At 41.7% G+C, this 12,176-nt stretch overlaps 1 protein-coding gene across 1 annotated transcript; it reads left to right on the forward strand.

Annotated features, from left to right (window-relative positions):
- Nucleotides 1-303: 303 nt before the first annotated feature.
- MAP1LC3C (microtubule associated protein 1 light chain 3 gamma) lies at nt 304-4,558 on the forward strand. The gene is made up of 4 exons (XM_077167815.1): nt 304-453; nt 567-622; nt 802-908; nt 3,714-4,558. Exons 1-4 carry the CDS (start codon nt 396-398, stop codon nt 3,964-3,966), a joined length of 474 nt encoding a protein of 157 aa, XP_077023930.1. The 5' UTR covers nt 304-395; the 3' UTR covers nt 3,967-4,558.
- The last annotated feature ends 7,618 nt before the right edge of the window (nt 4,559-12,176 follow it).

Genomic DNA, 12,176 nt, shown 5'->3' on the forward strand with positions numbered 1-12,176 from the left:
AACTCACTAAAAAGTTTAATAAAAAAATAATAACAACAATAATAAATGTCCTTACTTAAGGCTATTTCTATCCAGGACCAATGCACTACGTTGTAAACCTTGATTTCCTTAGTAAAGACAAATTCTTAATTAGTTATGAGCAAAGTGACTTTCTCTGACTAACAAGCATGCAAATTCCATTTCCATCCTCAGAACCTACCTCCCTCCTGCCTGGATAGGGGGTGGGAAAAGGGGAGGGAAGGAGAAGTCTGATATCACACAGCCCTATGTAAGGGCTTCCTCAGGTTCCTGCAGGCAGTTTGGAAGCAGCTAGAGGAATGAGTTAGGTCCTGGTCCTGGGCTTTTCTTTTCTTTCTTTCTTTTCTTTTTTTAATCAGACAGACACAGCTGTAAAAATGCAGCCTCCACAGAAAAGCCCAAGCCCCAGACCTTTCAAGCAGAGGAAGAGCTTAGGTAAAGTTCTGGGGGTGTCTTTTTAGATTCCAAATCTTAAGAAAGGGAAAATTTTTAAAATGCAGACTTCTCTTACATGCTTATATATTCCTTTGCACTTACAATTTTCACAGCAACCAGAAGAGAGGAAGTTGCTGGAATCCGGGCAAAGTTCCCAAGCAAGATTCCGGTAAGACTCGTGTTTTCCTGGGGGTGGGAGTGGGGTGGTAGGGGGGCCTGTGATTCTGTTCTTTGTAAAAACAAAAACCACTCAACAACCTCCTTCTCTCTGTTCCAAGTTCCTAAGAACACTGAGTCACAGTCTTAGGCACTTGTTTCAGGAAAGATTCATGCTGAGACATTTGACAGGTGGTAGTGGAGCGCTATCCCAGGGAGAAGTTCCTGCCCCTCCTGGACAAAACCAAGTTCCTGGTCCCACAGGAGCTGACCGTGACTCAGTTCCTCAGCGTCCTTCGGTAGGTGATGAATCCTGCGGGAGGTGGCAGCTGTGGATGTCTCTGGGCTTTGGGGAGAGTGGGGGTCTGGCAGAGGGAGACAGGAAAGAGTTCTGCTTCACCTTTTCCTTTAATTATACTTTTAAAAAGGGTGAGCTTGGGTGAACGGGTGGTTCACTGGTAGAATGCTCACCTTACATGCAGGAGATCTGGGATCGATTCACAAACCATGCACCGTGCCCACCCCCTGCAAAACAAGGCGAGCTCATGCATCCCCTATTTTAAACAGAAAAGAAATACCTTGCTAATAACCCTCAGTGAGAGGTCCCAGTGTTGACGTAAGAGCTGTTTTCTCTTTTATTTCAACTTTTACTGAGACCCTATTTTAATTGCTACCTTCAAATGTCTCTAATGACTTTTCAAAGGAGACTTGTTTCTGAAACTAGTTGAAGAAACCCTCCGTTGTCAGGTATTTTGGGGGCCCAGCAGTCAGCATTTTGCCCTCATTAGTTCTCTTTCTTTGCTCCCCTGATGGCAGTGAGGGGTTGGGTTTTGTGCATCTGCTAGGATCACCGAGCACAGGAAGCAAGTACCTTCTGCTCCTGCACGGCTTTCTCCCTCTCAGGAGAAGGAAGGGCAAAGCAAAGGAAATGTTGCTGATTTTAAACATAAAACTTATGGGATTTCAGTTGGTGCCTGTCAGCTAGACTCAATAAATACGATTTGGAACTAAAGCCCGTTGACTGGTGGGGGGGAGGGGGGCGGCCGTCAGCATGGCTGGTGTGTGTGTGTCTCCCTGAGGCGGAAATAACCTCTCGGAGGTTTTAGCTGATGCAGGCATTTTCTCCAGAGCACTTACTATGATTTTTTTATGAGCTCTTTTAGAACGCCCAGAGTTTTCCTCAGATCTGCTAAGGGTTGTTTAGGTGAATCTGGTGGAAACTGAAGGCAGCTATGGGAGAACCAAAATCAGGATTAGATCGTTGGGCACCATTCCCCCCTTTCCTCCATGTAGGGCCACCTACAGTCTTCACGCACTCCCCATTCTCCATCCCAGAGATTTCAAATTTCTACTTTAATTCCTTCAAAAATAGTTGACACGCAGCACGCACTATATATCAGGCTATTTATATTCTATGCTCTGGGTATGGGACAGTGAACAAAACAGACAAAATTCCTGCCCTAAACATCTTCTAAGCCACAGAGTTCTCCCTCTTGGGGACCTCTCGACGTTAAAAGGATAACCTAATAGGAGATGGAAGGAAAAGAAGGTCAAATTTCTTGACAAGAAGGGTATCCTTTGAGAACCAACTGCCGACCTCCTCTTCAGCTCTGTCCTTTCTACAGAACAGATGTTTGGTCATCCCAGGAGGACAATGCAATTGTCAGGACTCAGTCTCTGGGTCTGCCAGCATCAAGTAACTGGCCTGGCACCTTTCAGCTGGGCCCAGGAGGGCACCGGCCATGGCTCTTAAACAACGTAGGGTGAGGCGGGTTGGCTGTTGAGGAGGATGGGTGGAAAAAGAGACATTTAGCCATCACCAATAGATGTAACTTGCCATGATGCCAAAACAATGATTCAGAGCTCTTAGCATGCCCAACCAAATGTGGCTGCTCCTTTGTCACCTTAATCCAAGGGAGAAGTTGTTCTAAATGCCCCCCGCCCCTGCCCCGAAGCTGTTTAAGTGATAGGTTATGTGGCATTACTGGAGAATTCTTCACTTTAGATTCATAGCAAACAGAGGCCTACTTACTTAGCTTTTTTTTTTTTTTTTTCCTTTTGCATGGGCAGGCACCGGGAATCGAACCCGGGTCTCCAGCATGGCAGGTGAGAACTCTGCCTGCTGAGCCACCATGGCCTGCCCTTGCTTAGCATTTTTAACCTGTATGTATTTTTTCTAGTAAATGAAGACATGGCCTTGCACTTCGGGCCCAACTGAGAGTCCCAGGGCATTTGAAATCTTCCGGGAAGTATAGTGAATCTTTTGGCCAATTTCTAATAACTATTTTGTTGCCCCAGTAATACTACAGAGAAGGCCATTTAGGCAGGTCCTTTAATTTTTTCTACACTTTGGTTTTTTTATCTATAAAGTAGGGAATCAAATGAGACAAGGGCTGAGGTTTTGTTAAAAAAGTTAAGTGGTGGGGGGTGCAAAGGTGGATCAGTGGTAGAATTCTCGCCTGCCATGGGGAGACCTGGGTTCAATTCCTGGACCAGGCACTTCCCAAGCAAACAAAGAAACAAACAAAAAATTTAACAAATGGTGCTGCAATAACGGGATACTCACATGGAAAAAGAACGAACTGTGGCCCCACCATACTGAGTACAAAAAAAAGAAAGTTAAGTGGTGGACAGATATAAACTACCGTTTCAGCAAGGATGGTGCAGGCAGGCATATAGGTAGAAATGGCAGTTTGAGAGACTTCAGGCAGCGGTGGGGCAGCAGGGGTGCTGCCTGTGTCTCTTGAGCAATGGTTCTCAACGTGAGGTGCACTTACTTCACAATCACACAGATGCCTAGGCTGCTTCCCAGATCAATTCAATTTAAATCTGTGGGGGTGGAGGGGGTGGGGGAGGTGGGGGGGGTACTGGATCCCAGGAATCTGCATTTTCAACAGGTCTCTCCTGGATGATTCTAAAGTGTGAGGACCACAGCCCTAGATTGGGGAAGGGAGGGCATCTGGGTAGAAGCTTACATTGGACAAAAACTGAGCTACACCTTCAGATCAGAGGCCCATTCCCTGCCAGATTAACTTCTTTCCTTTCTGCCATCTCCCCACCCCACACCTGTGCCCTCCCCTACCCACCTGCTCCCACCAACCCAGGAGCCGCCTGGTCCTAAGGGCCACTGAAGCCTTTTACGTGCTGGTGAACAATAGGAGCCTGGTCAGTACGAGTGTGACCATGGCCGAGATCTACAGGGACCACAAGGACAAGGACGGCTTCGTGTACATGACCTACGCCTCCCAGGAGATGTTCGGTGGCTTGGGGTGGACAGCCATCAGGGACCGGCGCCTCTTGGGAACAGGGCTGCCAGCCTCTCAGGCTCCGGTCAAGAAGAAGTTGTCTTCTAACTGATGCAGATGGGACTGGCTGTTCCTGTGCGTGCGGTGGAAGGGTCGAGGAAAACGAGTATGACCTGGAGAGACAGCCCCATCAAACGACACTGAAGCCACCGGTCGTTTCTGGCTTGGTTTCTCTTTTCATGAGCCCTGTCACTGGAAGAAGCTCCCATTGCTCATGGAAATTTTGTAAATGGTGATTCTTTTTGTCTGAATAAGCAATGGTGGATTTGTGTGATGATGTTGCATGATGCGCTGGAGTTATCTTTAAAACGTCTTCGGTGGTGGAGGTAGGGCAGAGCCTTGGGGAATCCGAGTTCACTGTCTCCTGGAGGTGTCACTTCTGTGGGTCAGTGTACAGAGAATGCCTGCTCGGTGGTCTCTCTGGAAGCCGGTGCAGACAGTGCAACCACATTAAAGCTTATCCGGGTGTGGTCTTATCTGTGTCATTAAAGAGACTCTTGTTACATTTCCATAGTACTCACTCAGTTATTTCCTATTATATTCTTTTTTGTCTATGCCAGCATTATGACTTCTTGATTTTAAATAATTTAAATTAATAGTCTTTTTTTAAGATAAGAATCTTTAAAATAGTAGTCAGCATTTAAGTTCTTTTTATAGACCAGGCTTTATTCAAATACTCTACATGTGTTTATTCCTCATGACTCTTCTATATGTTAAGTACTATAATCCCCATTTTAAAATGAGAAAATTAGGTCAATGAAAGGTCAAGAAACTCACCCAAGGTCCCAACTAGATTTTGAAATCAAGCCCCAAACCCCTTTGCTAGTCTTCCTTTCTAACGCAGAAGTTTCTTCACTTGGTGGGAACCGAATATGCTTGAATTGAAACTGAGTTACTAGCTTAACAATTCGCAATGGGAAACAAAGAGTGTTCTAGTTTGCTAGCTGCCAGAATTCAATACACCAGAAACAGAACGGCTTTTAAAAGGAATTTATTAAGTTGCAAGTCCACATTTCTAAGACTGTGAAAATGTCCCAACTAAAGCAAGGCTATAGAAATGTTCAATCTAAGGCATCCAGGGAAAGATACCTTGGCTCAAGAAGGCCAATGACGTTCAGGGTCTTTCTCTCAACTGGAAAGGCACATGGCGAGCATGGTGGTGTCTGCTAGCTTTCTCTCTAGGCTTCTTGGTTCATGAAGCTCCCCTGGGACGTGTTCCTTCTGCATCTCCGAAGGTCTCTGGCTGCGCAGGGTCTGTAGCTCTTTCCAAAATGGTTGTCTCTTAAAGGGCTCCAGGAAGCAAATCCCGCTTTGAATGGGTGGAGACACACCTCCATGGAAATCATCTAATCAAAAGTTACCACCCACAATTAGATGGGTCACCTCTCCATGGATAATTTTAAAACTCCCACCCAGCAATACTGAATGAAGATTAAAGGATTTTCTGGGGTGCACAAATTCAAACCAGTACAGAGAGGGAGACACATAACTGCAGTAAAGCTTGGACATGTAAATCTAGTTTTGTGCAAAGGACATGATTTCACTGATAGGAAATAATTAGAATAAGCAAATTCATAGAGTCAGAGACTAGAATATAGGCTACCAGGGGCCAAGGTAGGGAGAGGGGATGGAGAGTTAATGCTTGATTGGTACAGAGTTTCTGTTTGGGGTGATGGAAACATTTTGGTAATGGATGGTAATGATGGTGGCACAATATTGTGAACACAACTCTGCACTGAATTATATGTTTGAATGTGGTTCAAGGGAGACTTTAGGTTGAATATATGTTATTGGAATTAAAAAAAAGCACATGGGACTTTACAACACAAACAGTAAACCCTAATGTAAACTACGAACCATAATTAACGGTACAATTATAATAATATTCTTTTATCAGTTGTAACAAGGAACCACACTAATGCAAGCTGTTAATGCCGAGGTATATGGGAACTCTGTATTTTCTGCATGATTTTTCTATAAACCTACAACTCCTCTAGTAAAAAATGTTATATTTTAAGAATTATATTAAAAATAGAACTAGTTCTATGCCAAGAAGAGGAGAGCCCAAAGAAGGCAGAGTACCACTGTGTTCGGAGGGTTCACTCAGGAAAGACACACAGAGGAGTGCAGTTTGAGTTGGGTTTGGAGAAGGAAAAGAGTTTTCATGAGAAGAAATTCTTTTTTGTTGTTTTTGTTTTCACTTACAGCCAGTAAAGATTTATTACACATCTGTTGTGTGCCAGGCAAGAGCTACAGCAGTAAACAAGACAGAGAAGGGCCCAGTCTCATGGAACTGGCTCCAGTGAGGAAAGAATGAAAATACAGAGACTAGTAATAATGTAAAGAAACAATAAAACAGAGTTGGGAGCAGAGACAGTGAAGAAGACTCTACCTCGATGGTCAGGGAAGGCTTCTTGGAGGAGGTGGCTTTTGATCTGAGTCCATACCATGAGAAGAAGTCAGTTCTTTGTGATCTGGAGGAAGAGCCTGCAAATTGTGTAAGAAAGTGAACTATGTTTTTCAGTTTCCAATATTTTTATTGACGCTATTTCCTTCCATGCTTTTGGCTTTTCTGATTGGAGCAGGATATTTTCAATGGGCATAAATTAAAGTTTTAGCAAATATTTATTGTCATCTTCTTTCTTTCATTCTTTCTTCCAGACCCTGGGTCCCTATTGATATGGACTGGCCCCCTAGCTCAGAGAACAATTGTCCCTGATGATTCCTCCCCTTTTACATCCATTTTCCTTTTACTTTGATCATTTCTTCACCGTCTCCATGAAAATAACCTGGGCCAATTTCTGCTGAACAATGGAAAGATTACATTATCTTAAATTATTACACACTAAAAATGACAAAGATAAAAAGTATTGATCGAAAACAAACAAACAAACAATACGAAAGTATTGATCTGCCACTGGAGTGGAGGCGGGAATGACTAGAAGAGACAGGTGAAAACTTAGGGACAGAAGTGGGAAGATTCAGGAGAGGATGCCCAGGGAATACCCTGACATAGGGTGGTACAACAACGGTGGCTCAGTGACAGAATTCTCACCTGCCATGCCGGAAACCCAAGTGACATAAACTTAGTGACATAAAACAGGATTTATTCTTTCTCACGATATTCTGGCTTGGCGACGAGGTTCCTCAGCTGCTTTCACCTGGGCTCACGCAGGCAGCTATGTTGAGCTGGCAGGTGAAAGAGGCCCTGAATTCTGGCTGTTGGCCTGTGTCTTGGGACCACCCTCATTGCCACTCATCTTCCAACAGGCTAAACCAGCTCCTGAGATACAGTGATTTTAGGGTCATGTTCCAGGGAAGGCAATGGGGAAAATACAAGTCTAACTGTATTCTCCCAGGCTCTGGGTCTTGCCCAGTGTCATTTTGTTGCATTCTTTGGTCAAGCCCAGATTGAAGGGATGGGAAAATTGAAGCTTCTCCTTTCAAGAGGTATGTCTAAGGAGTCGTGGTCATATTTAATCTACACATACTCCTAATAAACAACCTAGCTTCTTCTCCATCAGCTGCATCTGACCCATTTTTTGTGATTTATTTCCACCAATAAATGAGTAATTTCTCACTGTCCACCCTTCCTTCCATGCCTTCCCCTAGTCCTCTGTCCCTCTGGCCAGGGTGGTGGGTATGGCTGATTCCAGGGGGATACCCTGCAATCTTTTGCCCTTTCTGTGGTCACTTAGTTAGCAGGAATCATTGTGCTCTCCCCTAGGAGGTTCACAGAGGTTTGGTCCTCGCTCAACTTCCTCAGATACCAAAGCTCATTAGGTTTCCACTTTAGAGGAAGTGTCTGCCCAGTATAGGTGCTTGGCTAGGAGTGACTGCTGGACATGAAAGTATTTCTAGCAGGGGGATCACCTATGGTGAAGGCGGCTGGTGTAGGTGTGAGGAAGTGTGCCAAAGCACTGCTATTGACTTGGAAATATTATGTGGTGCAAAATAAGCTGGGAACAAGGCAACATATATTGTATGGGTCTCTTTTAGAAAATACACATAAGAAACTTGGGGCCTAGATTGTAAGGTCTTATAGCAGTCACATTTAGTCCAGAGCTGTGGATGTTATTTCTAGATTTTGAGATGTTGTGCTATATATGTATAACCTGGTATCTCCCTGAAACTTTGGGTACCTGTGTGACAGCCAAGACTCAGAGCTGGAGTTCTGCAGCTCTGAAAGTCAGCATTGCTCCGTACAGCAACTGTTAAAGAAACTGAAAAAGAGATCAGGCTTCAATGAGAGATAAGAACAAAACCAATTGGGTCGGGACCAAGGTAAATCAGAATACAGCAGTAAGGATGACATTGCCTGTATTTTAAACTTTGCTTACTCTATGAGACCAAAGGAAGGGAGCTTGATTTTGCCCAAAACCTACATTTTCTGTAGCACATAACTTATTATGTTCCTACAGCAGATAAGTCCTGAAACCCAGTTTCTCTAAGACCATCAACTAGTTCCATCCCCCTATTCCATATTATTGACAATCCCTACCAAAAGGAAATGTTAGAAGGGATAGAGCCCAAATACCCCTAAAGACTGGGAGAAGCAGGTGTTATAACAGAGAAGAGAGGATTCAACAAATGAGCATGACTGCAGAATCATTTTATTGATATGTCTTTTAGTTTCCAGTGTCTTGGAGCAGCTAGAAGGAAAAACCTAAAATTGTGAAATAGTAACTCATACCAAACTTTGAAATCTGTTCTGTAATTACCTGTTACAATGTACTTTGAATATTTACTTTCTTGTATATATTTTATAACATTTTATTATAATTCATATAATACTATATACTTTGAAATTTATTGCCTTTTTGTATTGTGCCAGTTTGAATCTGTGGTGTAACCCAGAAAATCTGCATTCTTTAAATCTCATTCAATATTGCTGAGTGGGAGCTCTTTGGTTATCCATGGAGATGAGACCCACTCAATTGTGGGTGGTAAATTTTTTTTTTATAATTTTTTATTAATTAAAAAAAATTACAAGAAAGAAACGCAAACATCCTTAATATATGCTCATTCCATTCTACATATTTAATCAGTAATTCACAATATCATCACATAGTTGCATATTCATCATCATGATCATTTCTTAGAACATTTGCATCAATTCAGAAAAAGAAATAAAAAGCAACAGAAAAATAAAACAAAAACAGAAAAAAAAAAAAAGAATTTTACATACCATGCCCCTTACCCTTCCCTTTCATTGATGACTAGCATTTCAAACTGAATTTATTTTAATATTTGTTCCTTCTATTATTTATTTTTATTCCATATGTTCTACTCATCTGTTGACAAGGTAGATAAAAGGAGCATCAGACACAAGGTTTTCACAATCACACAGTCACATTGTGAAAGCTATATCATTATACAATCATCATCAAGAAACATGGCTACTGGAACACAGCCCTACATTTTCAGGCAGTTCCCTCCAGCCTCTCCTTTACATCTTGACTAACAAGGTGATATCTACTTAATGCATAAGAATAACCTCCAGGATAACCTGTCAACTCTGTTTGGAATCTCTTAGCCATTGACACTTTGTCTCATTTCACTCTTCCCCATTTTGGTCAAGGTTTTCTCAATCCTTTGATGCTGGGTCTCAGTTCATTCTAGAGTTTTTCTCAATCCCTTGATGCTAAGTCTCAGCTCATTCTAGGATTTCTGTCCCACATTCCCAGGAAGGTCCACACCCCTGAGAGTCATGTCCCACATAGACAGGGGGAGAGTGGTGAGTTTGCTTGTTGTATTGGCTGGAGAAAGAGGCTACATCTGAGCAACCAAAGAGGTTCTCTTGGGGGTGACTCTTAGGCCTAATTTTAAGTAGGCTTGACCTATCCTTTGTGGGGTTAAGTTTCATGTGAACAAACCCCAAGACTGGGGGCTCAGCCTATAGCTTTGGTTGTCTGCACTGCTTGTGAGAATATCAAGAATTCAACTTGGGGAGGTTGAATTTTCCCCTGTTCTCACCATTCCCCTAAGGGGACTTTGCAAATACTTTTCCACTTACTGATCACATCACTCTGGGATTCATTGGGGCATCACTCTGGACAAACCAATAAAATCTAAAGTCCTACCCAAGGTTCCATGTATTTATGTTGTTCAACCAACTGTCTACATAAGTTATGTTAGGAGATGCACTAGTCAAAATATAAATTTTGTACCAAATAGACATTTTTTATTTAGTCTCATACATAAGTTGAAATTTTTAAATATTAATTACCATCTATTTTCAGCACCCTGCAGTAATGACATTCCTTTGTTCTTCCTCACGCAAAAACATTTTTTAATTTGTACATTTAGTCATTATCATTATACACTCTAGGCATGCCTAGATTATACCATTTCAGTCTTTATCATCTGTCTTTCTTTGTGCTTTCATTTATGCCCCCAGACCTCCTCCCTCTATCAATCTCACCTTCAGCTTCATTCAGTGTTTTAACATAATTGTATTACAGTTAGGTAGTGTTGTGCTGTCCATTTCTGAGTTTTTGTATTCAGTCCTGTTGCACAATCTGTATTCCTTCAGCTCCAGTTACCCAATATCTTACCCTATTTCTATCTCCTGATGGTCTTTGTTACCAATGAAATATTCCAAGTTTATTCACTAATGTCAGTTCATATCAGTGAGACCACACAGTATTTGTCCTTTTGTTTTTGGCTAATCACACTCAGCATAATGTCCTTAAGGTCCATCCATGTTGTTACATACTTCATAAGTTTATTCTGTCTTACAGCTGCATAATATTCCATCATACGTATATGCCACAGTTTGTTTAGCCACCCATCCATTGATGGACTATTTGGCTGTTTCCATCTCTTTGAAATTGTAAATAATGCTGCTATAGACATTAGTGTGCAAATGTCCATTTGTGTCCTTGCTTTCATGTCCTTTGAGTAGAGACAGCATATAGATGGGTCTTGTTTTTCAATCCATTCTGCCAGTCTATGCCTTTTGATTGGGGAGTTTTATCCATTAACATTTAGTGTTATTACTGCACGGGTAGTACTTTCTTCTATCATTTTGCCTTTTGGATTTTATCTGTCATAACTAATTTTCCTTCTTTTTACCTTTACTCATAGTCTTCCTTTCTACACTCTTCTCCACACCTCTCTCTTCTGTCTTCGTATCTGTCTCTAGTGCTCCCTTTAGTATTTCTTGTGGAGCTGGTCTCTTGGTCACAAATTCTTCAGTGATATTTTGTCTGAAAATGTTTTAATTTCTTCCTCATTTTTGAAGGACAATTTTGCTGGATATAGAATTCTTGGTTGGCAGTTTTTCTCCTTTAATAATTTAAATATATCATCCCACTGTCTTCTCGCCTCTATGGTTTCTGCTGAGAAATCTACACATAGTCTTATTGGGCTCCCCTTGTATGTGATGGATTGCTTTTCTCTTGCTGCTTTCAAGATTCTCTCTTTCTCTTTGACCTCTGACATTCTGATTAGTAACTGTCTTGGAGTACATCTATTTGGATCTATCCTCTTTGGGGTACACCGCACTTCTTGGATCTGTAATTTTAAGTCTTTCAAAAGAGTTGGGAAATTTTCAGTGATAATTTCCTCCATTAGCTTTTCTCCTCCTTTTCCCTTCTCTTCTCCTTCTGGGATACTGTGGATGGTAAATTTTGATTAGTTTCCTTGGAGATGTGTCTCCACCCATTCAAGGTGGAGTTGCTTACTGAAGCTCTTTAAGAGGGAATCATTTTGAAACCAGCTAGAGAACCCTAAGGAAAATGCTTCTGAGGGAGCCTCATGAAACAAGAAGCCTGGAGAGAAAGCTGTAGATGTCACCATTTTCACCACGTGCCCTTCCAGCTGAGAGAGAAAATCTGAACTTCACCGGCCCCTTTTTTTTTTTTAATTTTTTTAATTTTATTTTTTTAAATACCAGAAAACACCTAACAAATGTAAACATTCCTATTTTGATCATTCTGTTCTACACATATAATCAGTAATTCACAATATCATCACATAGTTGCATATTCACCATCATAATCATTTCTTGGAACATTTGTATCTATTCAGAAAAAGAAATAAAACGAAAACAGAAAAAAAATTTATACATACCATACCCCTTACCCTTCCTTTCATTGATCACTAGCATTTCAAACTAAATTTATTTTAACATTTGCTCCCACTATTATTTATTTTTATTCCATATGTTCTGCTCGTCTGTTGACAAGGTAGAAAAAAGGAGCATCAGACACAAGGTTCTCACAATCACACAGTCACATTGTGAAAGCTATATCATTA

Source organism: Tamandua tetradactyla, chromosome 7 (genome assembly GCF_023851605.1).
Source record: "Tamandua tetradactyla isolate mTamTet1 chromosome 7, mTamTet1.pri, whole genome shotgun sequence".
Taxonomy (NCBI): Eukaryota; Metazoa; Chordata; class Mammalia; order Pilosa; family Myrmecophagidae; genus Tamandua; species Tamandua tetradactyla.

What these genes read in the sequence shown, in the direction of transcription:
- MAP1LC3C (XM_077167815.1), top strand. Translation starts at nt 396, where the DNA reads ATGCAGCCTCCACAGAAAAGCCCAAGCCCCAGACCTTTCAAGCAGAGG. An exon ending in CAAGCAGAGGAAGAGCTTAG is followed by an intron (nt 454 to 566) that starts GTAAAGTTCTGG and finishes CAATTTTCACAG; the next exon opens with CAACCAGAAGAGAGGAAGTT. An exon ending in CAGTTCCTCAGCGTCCTTCG is followed by an intron (nt 909 to 3,713) that starts GTAGGTGATGAA and finishes CCACCAACCCAG; the next exon opens with GAGCCGCCTGGTCCTAAGGG.